The sequence below is a fragment of the Lineus longissimus genome, chromosome 4 (genome assembly GCF_910592395.1).
Source record: "Lineus longissimus chromosome 4, tnLinLong1.2, whole genome shotgun sequence".
Classification (NCBI taxonomy): domain Eukaryota; kingdom Metazoa; phylum Nemertea; class Pilidiophora; order Heteronemertea; family Lineidae; genus Lineus; species Lineus longissimus.
Window position 1 is genome coordinate 21,853,654 of NC_088311.1, and position 20,929 is coordinate 21,874,582.

At 42.7% G+C, this 20,929-nt stretch overlaps 2 protein-coding genes across 2 annotated transcripts in view; both read left to right on the forward strand.

Moving 5' to 3' along the window:
* The first annotated feature begins 1,243 nt into the window (after positions 1-1,243).
* LOC135486703 (DEP domain-containing mTOR-interacting protein-like) lies at positions 1,244-8,670 on the forward strand. The gene is made up of 8 exons (XM_064769754.1): positions 1,244-1,372; positions 4,193-4,374; positions 5,535-5,655; positions 6,129-6,307; positions 6,836-7,021; positions 7,440-7,630; positions 7,915-8,019; positions 8,294-8,670. Exons 1-8 carry the CDS (start codon positions 1,305-1,307, stop codon positions 8,438-8,440), a joined length of 1,179 nt encoding a protein of 392 aa, XP_064625824.1. The 5' UTR covers positions 1,244-1,304; the 3' UTR covers positions 8,441-8,670.
* Positions 8,671-11,449: 2,779 nt separating this feature from the next.
* Positions 11,450-20,929, forward strand: part of LOC135486824 (uncharacterized) — a 51,844-nt gene continuing 42,364 nt past the window's right edge. Inside the window, exons 1-18 of the mRNA XM_064769926.1 lie at positions 11,450-11,464; positions 11,891-11,973; positions 12,710-12,768; positions 12,996-13,120; positions 13,706-13,793; positions 14,182-14,308; positions 14,674-14,842; positions 15,385-15,574; positions 15,833-16,041; positions 16,130-16,251; positions 16,538-16,761; positions 17,546-17,691; positions 18,062-18,238; positions 18,806-18,964; positions 19,421-19,563; positions 19,929-20,163; positions 20,284-20,450; positions 20,682-20,874. Of these exons, the coding sequence (XP_064625996.1) occupies positions 11,450-11,464; positions 11,891-11,973; positions 12,710-12,768; positions 12,996-13,120; positions 13,706-13,793; positions 14,182-14,308; positions 14,674-14,842; positions 15,385-15,574; positions 15,833-16,041; positions 16,130-16,251; positions 16,538-16,761; positions 17,546-17,691; positions 18,062-18,238; positions 18,806-18,964; positions 19,421-19,563; positions 19,929-20,163; positions 20,284-20,450; positions 20,682-20,874 (2,631 nt within the window). The remainder of the gene's footprint in view (positions 11,465-11,890; positions 11,974-12,709; positions 12,769-12,995; positions 13,121-13,705; positions 13,794-14,181; positions 14,309-14,673; positions 14,843-15,384; positions 15,575-15,832; positions 16,042-16,129; positions 16,252-16,537; positions 16,762-17,545; positions 17,692-18,061; positions 18,239-18,805; positions 18,965-19,420; positions 19,564-19,928; positions 20,164-20,283; positions 20,451-20,681; positions 20,875-20,929) is intronic.

Below are 20,929 nucleotides of genomic sequence, written 5' to 3' on the forward strand. Positions count from 1 at the left end.
AACGCACAGTAGGCCCACATGTAGTTCATGAATACTGTCAAGTCGGCCAAGAGCCAAGCCGACTTTCTAGATGAAAAGCTACTTCCCTGACAGAAGCACATGTGATGTTTCAGGCGTAGCAATAATCCTCCGCATCGGAAGTCTTGTAGGTTGCATGCACAAAAAGCTTATTGGACAGGTGAAAACAATAACGAATACAGTACTGAGAGATCTTATATTATGCAGAACTTATTGACGACAAGACAAGTCCAACATCTGAATGTGCATATCTCCCCGTGTGTCTCCCTCTCGCCCGCAGGCCTGCCATGATGAGACACACAGCGAACATTTGTCAGCGACGACTTTACAGTAGTTGTTCACTACCGCATTGCAATGTCGACCAGTATTACCTGACACCTGATCCTGACATTTTAGATGACATGTGGCCCCCAAATGATGGTATTTTCAGGACCAGTTGCTTATAACCAGTGGACTAGACTCCCATGTAGTCCATTTCGTCATCCTGATCGTCTCTCCTTCATGCGACAGGACGTGGCTGGTCCACTGCGTCGGTAGTGCACTGTCCATGATTGCAATGGAAACCGCCTCACGCTTGGTAACCGAACTGAAACAGTGTTTCTTTAATATCTGGTGTCTCTCGAACTAGGGAGTTTTCGCAAAGCCCCCGAAACGTCCACGTGAACGCATATCCTATTGTTCGACCACAGGCCCCTGAAGACGTTCCTGGCTTTTCCCATTGTTTAGCCCGATAATCCCGCTAACTAGGCTTCAGGGGCCTGTGGTTCGACATCGTTATTAGGAGGTCAAACAATGAGATAGGCGTGCACGTGGACGTTTCGGGGATTTGCGAAAACGCCCTACAAAACTATCAATGTGAATTGTCATTGATTACGTCAACCAGAGAAAAAATTACCCCGTTCTCGTATCAAAATATAAACCTCTCTATACCGGTACTGGGATGGAGTGACCTAACATAGACCTTAACAGTTCAACATGCACAAGGCCAAATTGATTTGTTGAATCAGAACCGAAATCATGAGTTTTATTAATCAAAATGATGATTTCTACTAAACCTTCGTACATTGATTTGGGATCATTAGGTATATTAAGCCAACAACTCTCCGAATAATAGGTCAAAATATCATGAATTGTTATAATTTTCATTTAAAAGGTCAGACATTGCTTCGGAGAGTTGTTATCTAAAAACGCCTAAGTGCAATCGTTATTATTATCACAGGCACTACAAATACGACATTACTGGGCAGAACAAAGTTAGTGACAGTGGTGGTATTCCCAGTTAAAGCATGAGGGAGACAAAAACGAGGAAAATGGCGTTGGATACTGATGTGTTCTTAGTTGGCGAACAAATCAGGTAGGTAGGCCAAGGCTACTGCTGACGCTCACTGATGCTCGTACCTCCATAGTGATTTCGAGCGTGATATTGATAAACAGAAGGACCGTGTACACGGTACCAAACCAAACCAGACCAGACCATATCAGATCACATTCATGCGCGTTTACATGCAGACAAATTTTGACCGATCCGGATCCATCTAGATCGGTTGGCCCCGTGTAAACGGCCCTGTGGCATCGTCACACAAACGAGTTGGTTACTTGGTTCTCATAAATGCTCTTTGAATCAACTAGAACAAATCTCAGTAGCGAATTCAATGACACAATTGTAATCCAATTTCACTGATGTAAATAAATGTGCTTGAAGTAATGAGTTTTCGCTGCAACCAAAGGTCGCGTCATGATTGCATGAGACTCTCATTTGCGGTGGTCATTACAGGTGCCTGCGACAAGAACCGGCGGTAAATATCTATCCGAGGGATTACCCTGTTTACCCTCAGACGAACGATCATTTTATTGCCAATCGCCGCGGTAACTGTCGTAGAACGCAGCGACACATCGCTCGTTTGCGGGGCGCCTTTTTAAGGCACTCACTTCAGGCATCATGCACTTTCGATGTCACAATTTCATAATCATGATATCAAATTCCTCGGGCAATATCGAAATGCAAACATTCCACTGGATAAAACATTAATTTATTGTTTTTTATATTGAACGATAGTGTGATATGAAAGGTGAATTCCCGTAGGCGGGGTCAGCTCGCAATACCGCGTTATCAAGATACGAACTAAATAGCATGGACTGGAAAAGCCTTGCATTCAGTCGGAAGAAATATCTTTTTTTATTTTTTTTTATTTCATTTTATTTTATGTAACGTTACATATACGTTTCTGAGCCGCGCAAACACCAGAGGGTGCAGACACTCCCGGGGGAGTGTTCATTGAGTGAGAAGAGGGGAACATGTATGGAGAAGGGAGCGTTCATTAAGTGACACTAGGAAGGGAACCTTTATGGAGAAGGACGGGTTAATTTCGTGAGTGGAAGGGAACACTGCGGCATATAGGGGCCTAAACTAATCATGCCTGACAATTTCTGAGACGTTCTAATTCCTGACCCAACTGAGATGACACCGTTTCGATAAGACTTTATCCAACTTGTTTACCATTTGCCATTTGGACGAATTTTAATTAGCTGAATCCCGGGACATATGACTCAGAAGTCTCAAGGAGTTGATGTACGATTTCCGTGAAATATACGATTATGGCATGTATATATACTCAAAATACTCATATTGCACTCGATAATTTTATTGTCTCTTCACATTTGACCGTCTTGAACCCGTGTTGACTTTTGATATTAGACAATTGTGCTTCATAATTGGATATGGACGAGTTGACACTTCTGCAATCTGATTACAGCTTCTGATGTCAGTGCATGTCGCGATCTTCCCCAGGTCTTTATTTTTATAGCACTGTATGCACTATATATTCGCAGCAGTGAGAAACTGCGGGAGAGTTTGTCGGAGAATATAGGCCTACTCTGACAAGAATCTCTTACCCCTGGCAGTACCGTCCATTCATCATCCGAAACATAGTCTTGCGAGGCCGATTTACTTCGTCAGGAGTGTGACTCTGACCGGAAGTCCAAACTGGCGCGGGAATGAAAATACTTGTGCGGATGAAGAATATCATACGGGTGCCCGATGTGGCCCAGTCCGTTTTAGGCGTATACATGTACAGGTAAAGTGGTACAGTTGTAGCCCCAGTACAATTGTAGCCCCTGTGTGCATTAATTGGTACTTTCAGTTGTTTTCTACAATACAGACTGAGGCTACAATAATTGCACTGGGACTACAAAATTGTACCACTTTACCCTATATTTGCTTTAACTCACTTTTTGGAGAAGGAAGTAGACTACTGCGTGGGCATGACGCCTTCCTCAATGGTAAACAATCACAAAATGTTGTTCGAGCCCACGCAATGTGTCTAATTAGGTCAGGACTGATCATGGTTTTTAGAGTATCATCCAGTTATTTAAAGGTCCACAGGCAGCAGCTAAGTCGGCAAGATAAGTTACATGAAGTCGCCAATAGGGGGCTCTCGCATTTTGTAGTTCGTCGAAACTATTCACGCTCATACGAGGAATATACTAAGTGCTGAATCTAACATGACCCAGCTAGTGCCCTCACTGTGTATATTAGTCACCCGAAGATGGGCAATTTAACCCCCCTGCTCCTGCCTATAGTCTCCCTTCGAATTTACTTATATGTTAATCATTAATAGACTTAGAAAATGGGCCATTTTGCACATTCGAAACAAGTGTGAAGTGGGACATTGCTTTTAATGTAGGGCTTGTCATATCGATTTCATATGACATGTACTTGAAAATCAATCACATTTCTGAATGATACCGTGAGTTATCAAGTTTGGCCAAGCCAAGCCAAACAAAATAGATTTCGGCGCTGGGTCTGTTGTTACTTGATATATAGCTGATCAGGTCACCATGTCTCGATCTATTGGTGTTTTGAACCAAAGAGAAATTACTTGCGAAATAGCGATGGTTGATACCATCAGCAGTTAATTAGAGGCAGCATCCATGGCCTATACCAGGAACAAGATAAGTCCTCCAAACGCTAGGTTATCAGAGGCGTCTCTCTGGCCATAAAACTGCAAAAAAATGAGCCAGACTATATAGTTACTGCTTCGAGCGACGCATGGCTACGCTCCGGACGCAGTACAGTGGACCGGCCTCGTCCCTCACCCACAATAAGATCCAATGACGATGACGCAATGGACTGCCCCGGGACTGGCAAGGCAATGACCATGTTTTTCTCTTCCAGAAATGATATGAAGTCTGCTCCAAATGTAATCAGAGATCGCCGCTACCACCTGAGACACTTTACCTCGTGTTTTGTGGGTTCTGAATGTATAGACTGGTTGGTCCAGCAGGGTGAAGCCCAGAGCAGGGAAGTGGCGCTGGCGGCCATGCAGTTATTAGTAGATCATAATATAGTACACCATGGTGAGTTTCCTTCCTTGGCAATCATTTTGCATGTGGTTTTCGCTCCTAGCTGCAACATTTCTTAGATGATTGATCCCGATGCTGTTAAGTTTATAAAGATCCCTTTCTGCACTCAGCACCGTCGCTTTCCCTATAATGGTTTCATTGACTAAGGAATCTCGAATTATTTTCGACTGTTCATCATTGCGGACTGACGACAAACCACCAGTGGGGGATTTCTGGCTTGTTATGCGTTGCTCTTGTTCTTCTGGGCCAAATTGTTCAAAACTTTGGCGTTAACCTAAAACTCGGCGTCATCTCCTTCTCTATCTGTCAATGTTTCAATTCTTATTCTCAATTTTTCTTTTTTGAGTCATGGATAACTATTGTATCTAGTCTTATAGTTTGATACTTAATCGAGGCGAAGTGCATGGCATTGAAAATAATGCAAGGTTATGTTTTACGATATAAACCAGTCATGTAATTAATGAGTGGTCCGACAATTTGGCAGAATTACAATAAATTATGCATCGAGCATTGACATTTTATGATAAGTCATTTCGATAAAGATTATTGTGTATCTATCAGAAGAAAGTTTCGAATAACTATGCACGGTATGCACATATGCGGTCCAGGGAGACTGCGAACAGCGACCTATCAAGGGTCCATATGTATATGGATAAAACTCTAGAAAGAGGACGAATTTGTGCACATTTCTATCCGTATACGTATAGGGATTCGTGATAAGCGAACCTCTCTAATGTTATCTTTGAAGTCACACAATATCGATTGTGAATGCGCGGTCAGGGCCAATTTTAAATCGAACTTGATAAATTGCCAAAAACTTAAACATTGCACTAAACAACTGCAACAACAAACAGGCAGCGTCTTATGCTTTTGACGAAAGGTATTCCTGGGCGCGAACTAAGGTTGACGTCTCAAGCCTAACCTGGCTAGATTTGCGCTTCCCGACCGAGCACAGACATCTTTGCACCGGCGTTCAGCTACACTCAAATAGCCAAGGACGGGATGCTGTCCAACAGTTTCAAGAAAGATCCGATCTACCAATCATTCAAAAACACTGATCCTCCTACAGTATTATATGTTGCAGCGTTAGCTAGGGACAATTCATGTAGCGGTTTCTGCTTTTGCCATTCAACCTTTTCTTTTTGCGTTGACAGTATGTGATGACCATCCCTTCAAAGATGAATACCTTTTCTACCGGTTCCGGCGAGATGACAACTCATTCATCGACAGCAAGGCGTCCAAAGTCTTGTCAAGGGGACTCAGTTTGTACAGACGGTAAGCAGTCAGGGCGAGGCTCCTCGACGGATGGGCGGGTATGGCAAGCTATTTGATTGCCAAATATTATGCACATCGCAGGTTGATTGGCCTCCATCAGTGTTGTCCACTGCAGGTTAATCCACGGGCATGGCATAATCGCAACATCCCTAATTAAGTACAAATTTATAGAGAACTCTTCATTCAGGCATATAGAGGGTCAAAAGACCTGGATCTTCAGGAAGTGGATGAAAGATAGATCGTCTGCGGCCTTGGCATTCCTCTTCCTCCTCTTCCTCTTCCTTCTCCTCCCCTCCTTTTCTTTCCTCGTCTTCTCCGCCTCCTCCTTCCTCTTGTCTTCGTTTTCTGACATGCCTCCTCAATCTGAGAGAAATAGGTCAACTCCTGAGAAATCAAAATCTCAAATGTTCGAAAGTCATGTGCGCTCAAAGTATCGCACTCGGCCTTAAATCATCCAATCTTTTCATTTTTAGATTGCATGGTGATTTGAGTGTGGTCATTGAGCATCAAGAACATGGCAACACCTATGAAGACAGTTTCTATGGCGACGATTTGGTCACGTGGTTAAAGGAAAACTGGAATAAAAAGAAGAGCCGAGAAGACCTGGAGGAGGAGTGCAAAGAATTGCTGGAGTTTGGTATCATTAAGCATGGTAAGAATCGGACCAGGCCCGACGATGGCGATGATTCTTCCGGCCGCGCCTTAAAGCTAGACTCCCGCGTGAGTCCATTGAGTCATCCTAATTGGCTCTCCTTATGCGACAGGACGAGGCAGGTACAATGCGTCCGGAGTGTACTTAAAACTGGCCTGATGAACAAATCCCCGTCGCACAGTAAGAAAGTGCATAACCCCAGGAAGACTTGTTTGAGACATGATTGGTTGGTCTAACTCGGGAACTGACTCAACTTCACAAAAGAAATGTTCCTGGATGATGTCCTTTCGATGTCTATATGTCATTTCGATGTCGACATCATTTTTTCTCGACTGTAACTCTTTTGATCTCCTCTAGTGAGAACAGTGTAGAATTTCTCTACCGAAGTCCGCGGAGGTCGAATCTCCGAATAATACACTTTTTCACATCATCTTCTTTTTGTCAGATCAGTGTAATACTGGATCATTGTATCACACTGGAATATCATGATTTTCCAACTAAATATTGGTGTTTGTTTTCTCTTTGCAGTTACAGACGACCACCACTTTAAAGATGGCCACCTACTTTACCAGTTTAAGCCAGACTTTCATCGAAAGAGAAGCCTCGTGGGGTTACTCCTCACAAAGTCCGCCCAGCAGAACAATGTTAGGCCACACGCCGACTCCAACAGTTCTACCACCAGCTCAACTCCTTCACTTCGAAAAATATCAGTCGGTAAGATCAAAGTTTGTGCAGCTAGAGAGCTTCCATTTTATAAGAAAGCCTCCGGTGCGGAGTAGTAAAGTGTTGGGTACATTTGCCGGGCATATTTGCATCCACCGAACAGTCTCTTGTTCCGAGAAGTTCGACCAAAACTCACGTGATATAAAGCCTACACAACTAAACTTAGTGTTAAGTTTTGGCGCTTTACAAGGGAACCGTTGCTCAAACGTGTCTGGATTCGACTTATTCGACTATGCATCTATATAGCAGCTTCAAATCGTACCACCAACATTGCATCCGAAGTCTATAATGATTCGGTCGCTCCGGCAACATCTTTGTGCCGAATACAGCCTGCCATGCCGGTCTTGGAGGTTAACCTCGGCCAACATTCTCGTGGCCGAACTTAAACACACAATTATTCACCTTTCAGGGAGCACATGCAGCAGTTCTAGCGAGGCATCTCTCTCCTTCATGTTCCAAACCACATACAGTGAATGCTTGGAAAATGACGACAGCCTCCCTGTGGTCGAGGGTGCAGCGCCTAAACCTGTCATCATTCGAAAGGTCACTGCCGTGGAGTTGGAGGATCCAGAGTCTCCCTTTGTGAAGAAAAACATCAGTGTAAGTCGCATGCGTTTGTCTCCATTCACCCAAGAATGATTTACCAAGTATGACGCATTATGATTGGCTAATTTCCCATGACTTCAACGGAGATGCGAATTCAACATCTTCTGATTGGACATAGCTTGCGATTTTCAGCCGTTCCAGTTTCAAAGATGGAGATGTAAAAGCCCGACTGGAGGTCTTTTTTATGTGAAAAACCAACTGTGTCTGATGCACGACGACTTGTCTCTTTAAAAGAGGAGCGAGCGATTTCTGACACTTTTTCAACTTTTGTCTCTTAGATATTGGCCGATACAGTTGGCTTTGGATTCGTTGTTCGGGGGATGAGCCCAACATACGTTCAGACCGTCGATCCAACTGGACCAGCTGCAAGTGCGGGGCTCAAGGTAAGCCCCTCCCTTAAACTTTGAAGTAGTTTTAGTTTGTCAAACTAAAATTTTTACCAGAGAGGAACTAGAACCAAAATACTCCCTTGTTGGTTCAATCCCGATGACTGTGTCCATACGCATGATTGAAGTCTTTTGATTTGGCCACATTACGAATGAAAGTCATTTAAGATCTTTTCACCACACTTCCACTGATTGTCAAATACTAGATCGATCAGCATATACACATTTGAGGTTTTGAAAAACCTCAAAAATGCTTTATCCGTCATTTCAGGTCCGTCAGTACATCTACTCGGTGAATGGACAAGTTGTTCTCAGGAAAACTCACCGGGAAGTTGCGAGCATCATCAAGGGATGTTATGATGGCCTCGACCTTGTCGTCATGATGCACTTCAGGGATGCATCCATCGAAAAGGTGTAACAAGACCTGTGATCTCCACTGAGGGACAACATATGGGCGTGGGATTGGAGTGACCAGAAAGATAATGTGCCTCAGCGCCACTACACACCGCCGCATGTGTGGTGTCTCACCATAACCATTTTAAATATGAATTTTATGTAATGTAAAGATATATGTATCGCTGGAACAAATGTACATTCTATAATGTTGTAAAAATGTAGATAGTGTAAATGTTGAAATAAAGTTTTTGAATCCACAACTCTTTGATTTGTTTTCAATTTTGAAGCTCCTTTTCTTGTTTTCTGTATGCCCTCCGTGAGAGGATTCTGAAGACCCTGGAACTTATCTTCGAGAATGCCTATTGGACCTCGTTTTTTTTGACAGACCGTTGTAACATCTCTCAGTGTTTCCCATATTTCAGTGTTCCCTTTTTGTTCCCCTCTAAACGGGTAAACTTAATACCGAACAACAACCATTCGAGGCCTGATATAGGAGAAACACTCAGACATAGAAGCATGATGGTCAATGTCATCAGCAGACAGAAATGTTTGACACAAACAGATGTGGGGGCATTCGCACGTCACTGATCTTGTAGGCCCACTTGTTCAAGCCCCAGCCTTCACTCCACAGGCCTGGAATTTCAGGCTCGTTATACTAAGCGACCTTTTCCTTAGTACGCCCAACTGCAGACGGCTGTGCGAACGACAGACAGTGCACTCGTGCCATGAATGCCAAAAAAAAAATCTCTGATTGGATCAATAATAAATGCGCCCGTTACATATCATGCCGATCTATCGGCGTTGTGCGTTGGTAACCCTCGTGCAGGATGAGACTGAAGAACTGACGCACACCGCAGATAAATCCGCAACTTGTAGAACAAAAAGCACTTCGTAGAACCCTCCCTCCCTCCGATTCAACAGCCTGCAGAACACTCGCGTAATGGTTCTCAATTATGGCCAGACAATCGCCGCGGGTTAAAACTGTTCCCGAAGTTTAAAGGGCTTAAGTGGAATCTAGGCCTTTAAACCAATCAAGCGTTTCAGTGTAAAAAAACCCCAAGGTAACAGAGAATAACTTTATAGGTAATCGCATATATAATGTCTTCGAGTCTGATGTAAAAAGGGCGGGCTAGTTTTAGTCTGATCATTCTGGGCAGAAAGACGACGGGCGACACTTGGTAAACAGTCCTCACAAGGAAATCTCCAAAACACTTCAGCCCAGAAAAGTGTTCCTACTATATATCCTTGAAGTGCGAGACGGGGAGACTCCAAATATTCGAGATGTCTCCCAAACTCTCAATATTCTTCTTGCTGTCGTTGGTTGCAGCGACTTCGGGTAGATACTTCCGTTTCGAGAGCGGATATGAGTACGTCTACAAAGCGGTGGCCGACTGCGTCCTCCACAAGTTTGGCACCTTCCAAATGAAGTCGAAGGTAGGTGAATGCAGAAAGATAAATTTGTTGTGATTGTTTTCACCATTTGACGCGCATTTTGATGATGAAAGACAAACTAAACTACATCGTGATGAGGAGATGCACTTTCAAAGAACAGATGATCGGGGCCATTAAAGAGCGGCGAGTGACAAGCGTCTTTGAAAATATATTTTGACTGGCCAATTTTGACCCAAAGATGGTTAAAAAATGACGTTACCCGTCCCCAGCCTATCTAGCTAAGAGTTGACGAGACCGTCATATATTCATGTCTTCATGTCCGCTTTCAGCTGGTTGATCGGTTTTTTGATACCTCACAGTGCCGTACATTACGATCGCACAAGAAAGACCAATCTTTAAACATATCCAACGAATATAACTGGAGCCTATCCTGGGATATAAGAATGAATATCCCAAAAAGTATAGCTCGCCATTTTCCCATTTCAATTTTCAGATCAGCTTCTCGCCCATTGCCAAGTCCGAAAATGAGACCGAACTCTCCCTCGCGGTGTACGCCGTCACGATGAAGAAGCTGCCAGACGGCCAGGAGAGCCCCGATGGCGACCTCGACTTTACCAAGTGGTTCTCATTCGTCACGAACCTCCATGGGGAGATCCTCAAAGTGCATTACCCGCCCGAAGAAGACCTGACCGTACTCGGCATGAAGAAGGCCTTTGCTTCTATCATCTTTGGCAAGCTCCACGCTCCCGGTGACACTGAGCAGGTAAGCGTATTTCCTCTACTTTAAATGCGATTATTGAGTGGGTCAACGCCCAATTATGAATGGAAACTCTCCCATCGATGTTGCTCCAAAAGGATGGTTGTTTTGTCATTCATATGATTGAGTGTGTCTGATACGCCTTTTTTTGCAGGCTGTCGAACATGACAAAGAAACTGGTAAATGGCAGTATACGACACAAGAGCTCGGACACGAAGGTAGCCTACGGCTTCTTTTTATACCAGTATGTGATGAAACAAAATTAGAAATCTTTGGCAGTGCCAAGGCCAACTTTGAAATCATGATAGAGAACTCCAATCCAAATAATTATCATAGGCCTAATTGTAAACCAATCATCAAGAAAAAAAAACACCTCGTGTATAGGGGAAGGGAGGGTTCATTGAGTGAGAGGCAGGGAACCTGTATGGAGACGGGCGGGTTCATCGAGTGACAGAAAGGGAAGCCGTATAGAGAAGGGCGCGTTCTTTGAGTGACAGAAAGGGAACCCGTATAGAGAAGGGAGCGTTCATTGAGTGAGAGGAAGGGAACCTGTATGGAGTGAGAGGATAGGAAAGTGCCTAGGTCTTCATTATGTTTATGTAATGCGGAAAGGATAGATCTGTCCCGACATTTGTTATAAAAACGGCTTCAGGTACGACATCCATGCTTGAAATGCCGAATCCTGTTTGTGAACTTTTCCAACTTTTGCAAATCTGTTTCTCGACGTCGGACAACCCCACCCTCTATTCAGAAAAAAGTGATAAATCTTGATGTTTTGCTTTTCGTGCAGGTCCGCATTTCGCTACCTACCATGCTGAACCGATCAACGTTGGAGTCCAGTTCACAAAGACGAGGCACAACCATCCAGTCGCCTACGGGAACATGCAATACCAGAAGGTAGGCGCGAAACCACATAGGAACGGGAGCAGCTCCATTTGATCACAGACTGTATCTACAATCTGTGATTTGACCTATTATTGGCTGACCGAAAAACCTCTCGTACAGGGTGACCGAGGCCTTAACAGTGTAAATTTTGGTTTTGAAAAAATCTTTCAGAATTTTGAACTTATGAATAAGTTCAACAATTTTGCCGGGAAACCTAATCATGCATTTTGTACCTGGATTTTCAACTTCACTAATGCAACCACCCTGGTAACACGACCATTCAACCTCGGTCCCATGAGTGATCGTGTTACCAGGGCTCCACTGTATCTCTGGTCTGATCACATGACTTATGAGACAACTTCACTATAATATGATGTAGCAGTTCTCAATGGCTTGTTACGCAGTCACGGAACTAAAAGAGCTTTCATTTCTTTTAAGGTTCTGCAATACAATGAACACATTGGAGTTGTTTCGAATGCTGTTGTCAATGAATCCTTCACTGCGGGAGAAGCCGTCAAAGGGTAAGTTTCTAATTACTCTGGTTGTAACTTGTTGCAGGCGAGTTTCAAATAGAGAATTGGCACACTTTTATTTCACAAGCTGTTGAATTTAAAGCTTTGAAAACTGTCTTGTAGCTTAGCTAGCTGTTAAGGATTTAATCATTGGAGCATGACAACTGTGTCCGACAGAATGACAGATATCGCCGAAAACTTACAAACTTTTAATCACACAGTAGAACCTCTCTATTAAGGACACACTCGGGGCTGACAATTACTGTCTTTATTAAAGAGGTGTCCTGATTAGATAGGTCAAGTTAAGGGAAACCATCAATTTGGGACCAAAATTAGTGTCCTTAATAGAGAGGGTGTCCTTAATAGAGAGGTGTCTGCCAAGGGAGGTTACACTTTAGTTAACATGATCTCAAAGGAGAAATTCACTATCTCCCTTACAGATTTGATAAGAATGTGTTCTTTAAAGTTGAACTTAGTTTGCACCCATTTGCAGAAATAAATGGAAGTAAATTTGAAATGGGTGTGAAAATGGTCTGTTGCACTGACATGGCTGTGATGAAAAACTAAGAAAAATAGTGTAATTGCACCTGGAGAAAGATCAGTAAGGCCTTCTTTTGGTCTGGCTTAAATCCTTTGGGGAGACGCTTGTGCCTCAAGAGTGAAATTGGGCACTTTGAAGGTGAACTTAACTGTGAAATTGCACTCACCAATTATGGTTATTGATACCAACATGGACTTTTTCTAGGTACCAGCCTTTTGAAAACTACCGACCTGTGACGCCAGTAAACAACTTCGAGCCATTAAGTAAGTAAAAAAGAAGAGATGCTACCCTGGATGTGCCATTAAGTGGATAACTAACTACCAAGACGTTCCTGGGAGGGTTTGGTATTAGAAATGTTTTTCTGTTATTCAACTTTTCACTTGGTCTCTTGAAGGAAAAGTTCCTTGTGTCAATCATTGCTTATTCTTATTTTATCCTAATTCTTATTTTATTCTAATTCTTATTTTATCCTAATTCTTATTTTATCCAGACATTCCAAACTTTGCCAGTGTGACGTCCGGCCATGCATCCATCCTTACCAGAAACAAGGTCCGGGGGCCAAGTATCATCAAGCCGAAGTCGGGGCTTATCGATGGCACTATTCATGTGGATCAGGTAGGCTTCTTCTGGGAGCGGAATACAGTAGAATCGCTCTATTGAGGACACCCTTGAGACTGATAAATGCTGTCCTTAATAGGGAGGTGTCCTGCCTACAGAAGTCCAATTGTTTTAAATGACACTTTTTGTCCCTAATAGAGAAGGTGTCCTGATTTGGGAGGTGTCTACTAAAGGAGGTTCCACTCTTCAATGATTATCAAAATGCCTGTTTAAAGCACCCAAAAGTCACAAGATTAGTAACAATCAGTGTCTGGCTACTAGGTTTAACATTACTTTGCTTGAACACTTGAAGAATTCAGATGCTATCAATGTCGCTAAAAGCCATTTGAAAAAAGAGATTATCTTAAGCTGACAGTGAGATCTGAATAATAAACTGTTTCAATGCAAAATGCAGTTCTATCAAAAAACATTTCATAAGACATCACTTTTAAAGCAAAAACCATTAGCCACAGCAGAAAAGTTGCATTTTCTCGAAAATACCTGAAATGGATTGGGTTTTTCATTTTAACTCTTCACTTGACATTGACAGAATCTGAAACTAGAGTGTGCGTATCTCTTCAAGTCTCTTTTTTCCTCTTTCAGCATCCCGGTCCAAAGAAGACGAAGCTTGAAAATGACCGAGCAGAATTGAAAGGAAATTTGTCTTGTCTTTACAACCAGCCTCAGTATGGTAAGATGGGTATAAATGAAAGGGGGTCAGGGTGCTTGTCCTAACATCTCATTATCTTCCCATGACAGGATTATGATTCCTGACAAGCAATTTTGGCAGATCCTGAATATATCATAGTGGGAAATGTGATCTTTAGCATTGGCTGTTTCTTTAAAACATGTTTAACTCTGAAATAGATCTTCGTGGATAAGAGGTGGACTTGGCAAGCTACCATTTAGGGACAAATTTTTTAATTTGTGTGGATTGTGATAATTGTATCCCAACTTGATGTTCCTTTCAAAATAGGTCTGAGTCCAACATCACACAATACATAGAGATACTCAATGCCACGAAAGATGCCACAGAAAACACTGTAATGAACAAATTTAACATTGTTGATTTCTTTCAGGCTCCATCGAGGGTATCAACTGTTTCCGTCGCTTGCTGGACCTTTTGTCAAGGTTTCCAGACGAAGAACTCATCAATGTCGCCAAGACTTACTTCTATGCAAAAGATGATACCATTCTAGGGAAAATGTAAGTTTTGTGGGTCAGGAGTTATTTCAGATTGCTCTGACCAGTCACAGAGCTCAGTCTGAGTTAAATCAGGTCACCAGTGGACCACAAGCTTTGCAGACTGAATCCGTGTCTCTTCTTAACTTATAGTCATTTACTTTCTGAGCTATAAGAGGTCAAGTGGGACATACATACATGTATATCTCCATAAACATTATCAAACTTGTAATATGGTGTGAGAGAAAACCTATGCCCTCTGAGGCAATTACCTATATAGTCTATTGCTTGTAGAACAAGCTGGCATTGACAATTCTTAACATAGGGTTTGAGATTGTGGGATCTACGATTTGCTTTATCAACTCAACTCCCTAATTGTTTATCTTTAGCATAACCCGACGAATGAAAAGTGACCGTCTGTACCTTGTTGATGCCTTCGCTGAACTGAACACCAAGCTCTCCATTGACCTTCTCGTCAAATTTGGCTTCAAGGCCAGCCCAGAGATCATGAGAAGGATGTTCTCTCATTTTGTGGGACAGGATAGTCTGCCTCAGCAGGTAAAGTAGTGTCTTCAGTTTCCAGAGCAGGAATTCTTCTCTTTAATTGATCTTCTGTTATGCAATGGTACATTTCGCAGAGTTAAAGTGAAACACGGCTCTTGTGATGAAAGCGAGCATTTCCTAGCCTTGTGGTTGTGACTTTGTCCTCATCAGGCCAATTCGGATCACAGGTACTGTAATTATTATCTCAGAAATACACCATGGAATATCTCGTCATGGAGCTCAGTTTTAGGATGTTTTTACCTCCCCCATCAGCAACGGTCATGTTTTGCTCAACCTGGTCTTATTTGATATGGTAAGTAGTGGGATCATTTTCTAAGCCCACCGACGTTTGAGGGCTATTTGCATGGCAAGAAGAGAACACTTCAAGAAGAGTGGAAATGCACAAAAAGTACAGTATACTGAAATACTCTGTGGTCATTATTTGCAAAAAATCAAGCACAATCAAATGTGGACGTAGTTTTTCGTGATCTATTTGCCAGGGAGTGTGCTCTTAGAATAGAAATTTCACTTATTGTTCCATGTTGATATTATTTCAGCTTTTTGTGAAGGAGTTGAAGCATTACGCTTTCCACCCAGAGGATTTCCCGGATGAGCTAAATAGACAGGAGACCCGTCACTCAGCCCTTCTCGTGCTTGGTAGCTATGTGAATACACTGAAGAAGCACAATGAAATGGAGGAGGCCCATTCCTTGATTGGGGAACTCGAGGCAATGCTTGGAATTCACGGTAATTTTGGGGGTTTTCTCCCATTCATTTGAGGTGTCTTGGTTACTTGGATTCGTTAACCTTTCTCTTGAATTAGTATCGATAATGGTACCTAGTAAAAGATATCCACTAAATTGGGTCTAGAAGTAGGATCATAATTGTCACAAAGTAAAAACAACAGTGATACACTATGAATGATACACACCGTTATCCATGAGCAAGTTTAACTACTCAGCTGCATTCTGTCTTGTTGACTAATCTTGTAAACTGTTTTTCCAGATCCTTACAAATACCGACTAAAGAGGTCACTGTTATCAGAACAAGAGGCGCTGGATCACGATACCATGAACATGATCCTGATTGAAGCTCTCGGTAATGCCGGAATGGAGAGATCATACGAGCACATCGTGTCCTATGTTAATGTGACGACAGTCCCTCTTCTCAAACGATCGGGACTTCACGCTCTACGATACTTCCACCATGATGAGGTAGGTTTGTGAAATGTCACGACTATTTGATTTCCTGCCTAGTTACCGATATGTCAAGTCTCTTTTAATTGTGCTTTCAATTCCTCAGGCTGCCGAGTTACTGTTCCAAGTTGCAACCAATGATGCGGATGACGTGGTCCGCTACGAAGCAGGGCTCCATTATCAACGCCACCCCAAGGCTGTGCCGGCTAGTCTCTTCGATGGACCTGGGTGAGTATGGAAAACAGTAGCTAAATGGGTTCACCTTTTGGTCAACCATACACAAGGTCAATTCCTTCTTCAGAGGTCAGGAGGAATGAGAACCAAGCTACCAAGCTAACTGAGGATCCAGTTTTCGGGTGAATGTGTTGCCTGCTGTATATTTGGGCCATTGTTTACTCCAGATATGATTGGTTCCATACGCAACTGTGCAGTACCAGATGAAAATATGGGGGAAAAATATTGAAATATCATCTCAGTCTGCCCAATAAATGATAAAAACTCGTTTAAATTTCAGGCCGAAGAATGGTACCCTAGTCGAAGATTCAAGCATCCGTGAAATTGACAATGCGATCATCGGACCTCAAAGAAGGGATCTTGGAAGCACGCTCAAATCTGTCTTCAAGGGCTTCAAATTCAATCTCAAGTCGCCTAGCATGGATTGGAGGAAAGTGATTGGCTCGACCAAAATTGGCGCATCCTTTGGTTTGACTATCAAGAATGGGTTGGATCTTGACATAGGTATGTTTAGTTTGACTATCAAGAATTGGTCGGATCTTGACATGAGTTGTGTTTAGTTTGACTATCGAGAATGGGTTGGATCTTTACATAGGTATATTTAGTTTGACTATAGAGAATGGGTTGGATCTTGACATAGGTGTGTTTAGTTTGACTATCGAGAATGGGTTGGATCTTGACATAGGTGTGTTTAGTTTGACTATAGAGAATGGGTTGGATCTTGACATAGGTATGTTTAGTTTGACTATCAAGAATTGGTTGGATCTTGACATGAGTTATGTTTAGTTTGACTATCGAGAATGGGTTGGATCTTGACATAGGTATATTTAGTTTGACTATAGAGAATGGGTTGGATCTTGACATAGGTGTGTTTAGTTTGACTATCGAGAATGGGTTGGATCTTGACATAGGTGTGTTTAGTTTGACTATCGAGAATGGGTTGGATCTTGACATAGGTGTGTTTAGTTTGACTATCGAGAATGGGTTGGATCTTGACATAGGTGTGTTTAGTTTGACTATCGAGAATGGGTTGGATCTTGACATAGGTGTGTTTAGTTTGACTATCGAGAATGGGTTGGATCTTGACATAGGTGTGTTTAGTTTGACTTTCGAGAATGGGTTGGATCTTGACATTGGTGTGTTTAGTTTGACTATCGAGAATGGGTTGGATCTTGACATAGGTAACCAAACAGCCAAAATCGCCCAAGTGTGTTTCCCCTAGAAGTAAATCAAAGGTCTGTATGTGTTTTAGATGAAGTATTTACTGATCTGTCTTTCTTGTTTTCAGCTCCTCTCGAAGGCAAAATGGAGGTGGATGTCCACGATGAAGCCTACGCTCGCGTCCATCTTGGATTCATGGGAATCAATATCGACCTCCTCCTCATCCGCGTCTGCTTTCACGGCAAAGCGGAATACAATCTCAATATTTTGCAGGTGAGCCATTTTATATTATGTTCCACTTCATCTTAAAGGGGTGCAACCATCAGTAATTTCTGCTGGTCTAGGAAGAAAGGAAAGCATTTGTACACAATGGCAAAATGTGGAAGCAGTCAAAAAGCATTTAAAACCAAATTATTAGTTATTTAATTTGAGATGTTTAGAATAGAAATTGATAGCTCACTGTCGGTATTGATTGTCTCGCCCAAACCACTCGGTGGCACTAAAATATTGGCCAAAACCTCGGCTCCCCACCTTGGTATTGGTCTACATTTTTGCTCCACCCTCGCAGATTTGGTGAGACAACCAATACCTCCGATGTGATATCAATCCCTTAAACCCTAATGATTCCTATACTTGCTTGCAGGAGTTCAGTTTTGATAAGATTCTTGCACAGATCAAGAAATATGAGAATCTAATCGGCGACACTGTCCAGGCGGTGAAGGATGGCATCAGTTTACTTGACAAACTGATTAACGGCGAGATCAAGATTGGTGACATCTTCCAGGCGCTGATTGATGCCCTTGAAGCGTTGCCTGGCATAGTAAGTCTTATTAAAGTCATCATTCACGATCAGTCCGCCTTCTTTGAAAAGAGAATATAAGAAAGATAAAATCTAGGCGAGGCTGGAGGACCCCGTCCATTTGGGTGTCCCTGCACAGTTGATAATACGACACCTGCCACTTAAAACTTTGCTGTCCTGAGAGGGGATGTACCTCAGTGTGCCTGAGTATGAGGTCATGTTAGTATTTGTCAGTCCTTAGAAGGAAAGGCTACTGTTCACTGTTTTGCTCTAAGATGTACCAACCTTTTTGACGAATAACCCTTCTGGCTATCAGTCATGATAATCGTGAATGGAAGGTGAAAGGTTCAATGCCCATGGGAACAAGGTAGCTCATTCTGATGTTGCTAGTTGGTTATAGCTGCAAGCTTAGTTAAATGTAGGGTACAGACTGCCTTCTCGTGAGGAGGGCTGGCTTCAACGATAGGAGTTTGGAAGAAATAAGTCTCTCATAAGTCAATTCTGGCTGGCCCTTTCAGTCGGGGTGACAATATAACAAACAAATTTCTACTTTATGACATGTACACTTTAATTTGTGGTCTGTTTCAGGTGGTGGACATCCGCAAGCGAGCAATGAACGCAATGATGAATATTGGCGTTTTTGACGAGGATGAACTCCCACCATTTATCCGTCCTGCAAGAAACGTGATCGTCAGAATCTCGACCCTGTATAATGATATCAGGACGGATGTGATGGACTTCTATAATGTAAGTGATAGCTCATTGACTATATGAATGCCGAGTCGGCATTTTGCTGGGCTGCTCGATTAATCGTACATTTTCAAAAAAGACGTCAGCGTGGCTTGATTTGTGATGAGCATGAAAATGGAGTGATTAGAACAACTAGGAGTATCACTTCTCCAGTATGAGATGCTCATGATGCTACAGTGACCCAGATAAGCTCCTGCCTGATGAGCCATAAAACTGTTCGGCATGGCAAGGTCTTTTGATGAGCGGGGATCCTATCAACCGACGAACACACGACCTTGTTGTAGTGGGACTGCATTCTACCATTGTTGAACAAATGTGTTTACTTTGAGCTGCCAATATATGTCTGATGAAATAATTGTTTTTCAAAACTGTCAAAAGCAACCAATCCAAAGTACCATCATAGGCATCTTGTTCTCATTCCATCATTCTATCTGTCGACTGCTTTTTTTCCAGAAACTTGTGGACTCGATCACGATCATCATCCCAAGGTCTGCCAAGACTTTGTTCGAGTCTGTCGAGGCCATCATTAATTCGATTGCGTCATTCAAGGATTCGCCCAAAGAGGCCATCTCTCAGGTGTTCAAGTCAGTCATGAAGTAAGTCCATATTTATTTCATTCTTGGGGCAGCGGTGTGCAGTGGAAAGATCATCGGCCTCGGGTTGAGAGATTGCAGGTTCGACTTCCAGCCTAGTTTTTCTCTACTCTTGGTGATGTGGCATAAAAATAGCCACAGTCTAATTTTGCTGGTGGGGGATGGGGGGGGGGGGGGAACTGTATTAGTCACGCTCATTTCTGTCACAAGAAAGTATACACACTATTGGGCTGAAAACCTTGCGGGCATGAAAATCTGAAATGGATATTTTGGCAAGCATACATGACTGCTAATACCCCTCAATGTTCTATGTACTAGATGAAAGTTTTTGATTAAAACTTATTTAAATCTCTCTTCTTGCCACCCAGCATAAAGACGGCCGTCATGGATCTTCTCGATGCCAAGAATAAAACAATGGAGGCATGTTTCTTCCTGAAGGGTAACCGCCCCTATTGGTGGGACCTGAAAACACAATTCATCGAGATTTTGCAGGAAGTCAAGGTTGCTGTGAAGGCGATGGCCAGTGGCTCCCCAAATTGGATTGTGCAGAAGGTCAAGGAAAAGGATCCTATATTTGCTTTCACTGGTGGAAACACAAGCACGGTGAGTTGGGTAATAGTGTCAATGTAATAGAAAAAGGTTTTGGCGACTCGGTGAAACTTTTGCCCTCCTAGCCCTTCCTAGAGTCTCTTTGATGTCGTATTTTTCTAATCTTATTTTCAGAGTGACCTGAGACGGAAGGTTGTTGAAGATATTCAGGCCGTCATTAAGTCTCTCACCGAACCTTTTGCCAAATTGTCGAAAATGATCCAGCCATTTTTGGATCAGTACAATTCCGTGATGAATCTTGTTAACCGAATCAAGGAGGCCTATGTGCAACTCAAAACTGGGTAGGTTCTTTGAATGACGCTTTTCAAGAGAGACCTTGTGCGCGCTGAGTGTCTAGTAAAAGATCTCACACAGGTGGACAAAAGCCTTTAAACAGTGGACCCTTTATACCTCTGGCTAAAATATAATAGGATTACAACAGTAATGTTGATGATGATGATGATTCTAATCGCAATTGTTCATTTTCGCTGGTCCTGTTAAATATTCCATATTTTTCAAATTTCACTTTTCAGGTACGAAACCGCCAGGCAAATGATCGACAAGATATTTGGGCCAAAAGCGCACAAAAATTTTCCGCGGAAGACTCGTGAGAAGGGCGGGAAATGTAATGGAGATGGTTTTTACCCGTCGTTGCTCAAAAACGGTGATGATGCGGACGAGTACCCCAACAGTGGGTTGGACTTGCTGGTTAAACCAGGAACAAGGGTGAGTGGCACAGTGGAAACAAGGTCACCTGTCACATCAGACGTGCTGGGTTTGA

Coding starts and splice junctions, on each gene's coding strand:
- LOC135486703 (XM_064769754.1), top strand. CDS start 1,305: ATGAGGGAGACAAAAACGAGGAAAATGGCGTTGGATACTGATGTGTTC. Junction 5,656..6,128: donor GGACTCAGTTTGTACAGACG/GTAAGCAGTCAG, acceptor TTTCATTTTTAG/ATTGCATGGTGATTTGAGTG. Junction 7,631..7,914: donor TTGTGAAGAAAAACATCAGT/GTAAGTCGCATG, acceptor TTTGTCTCTTAG/ATATTGGCCGATACAGTTGG.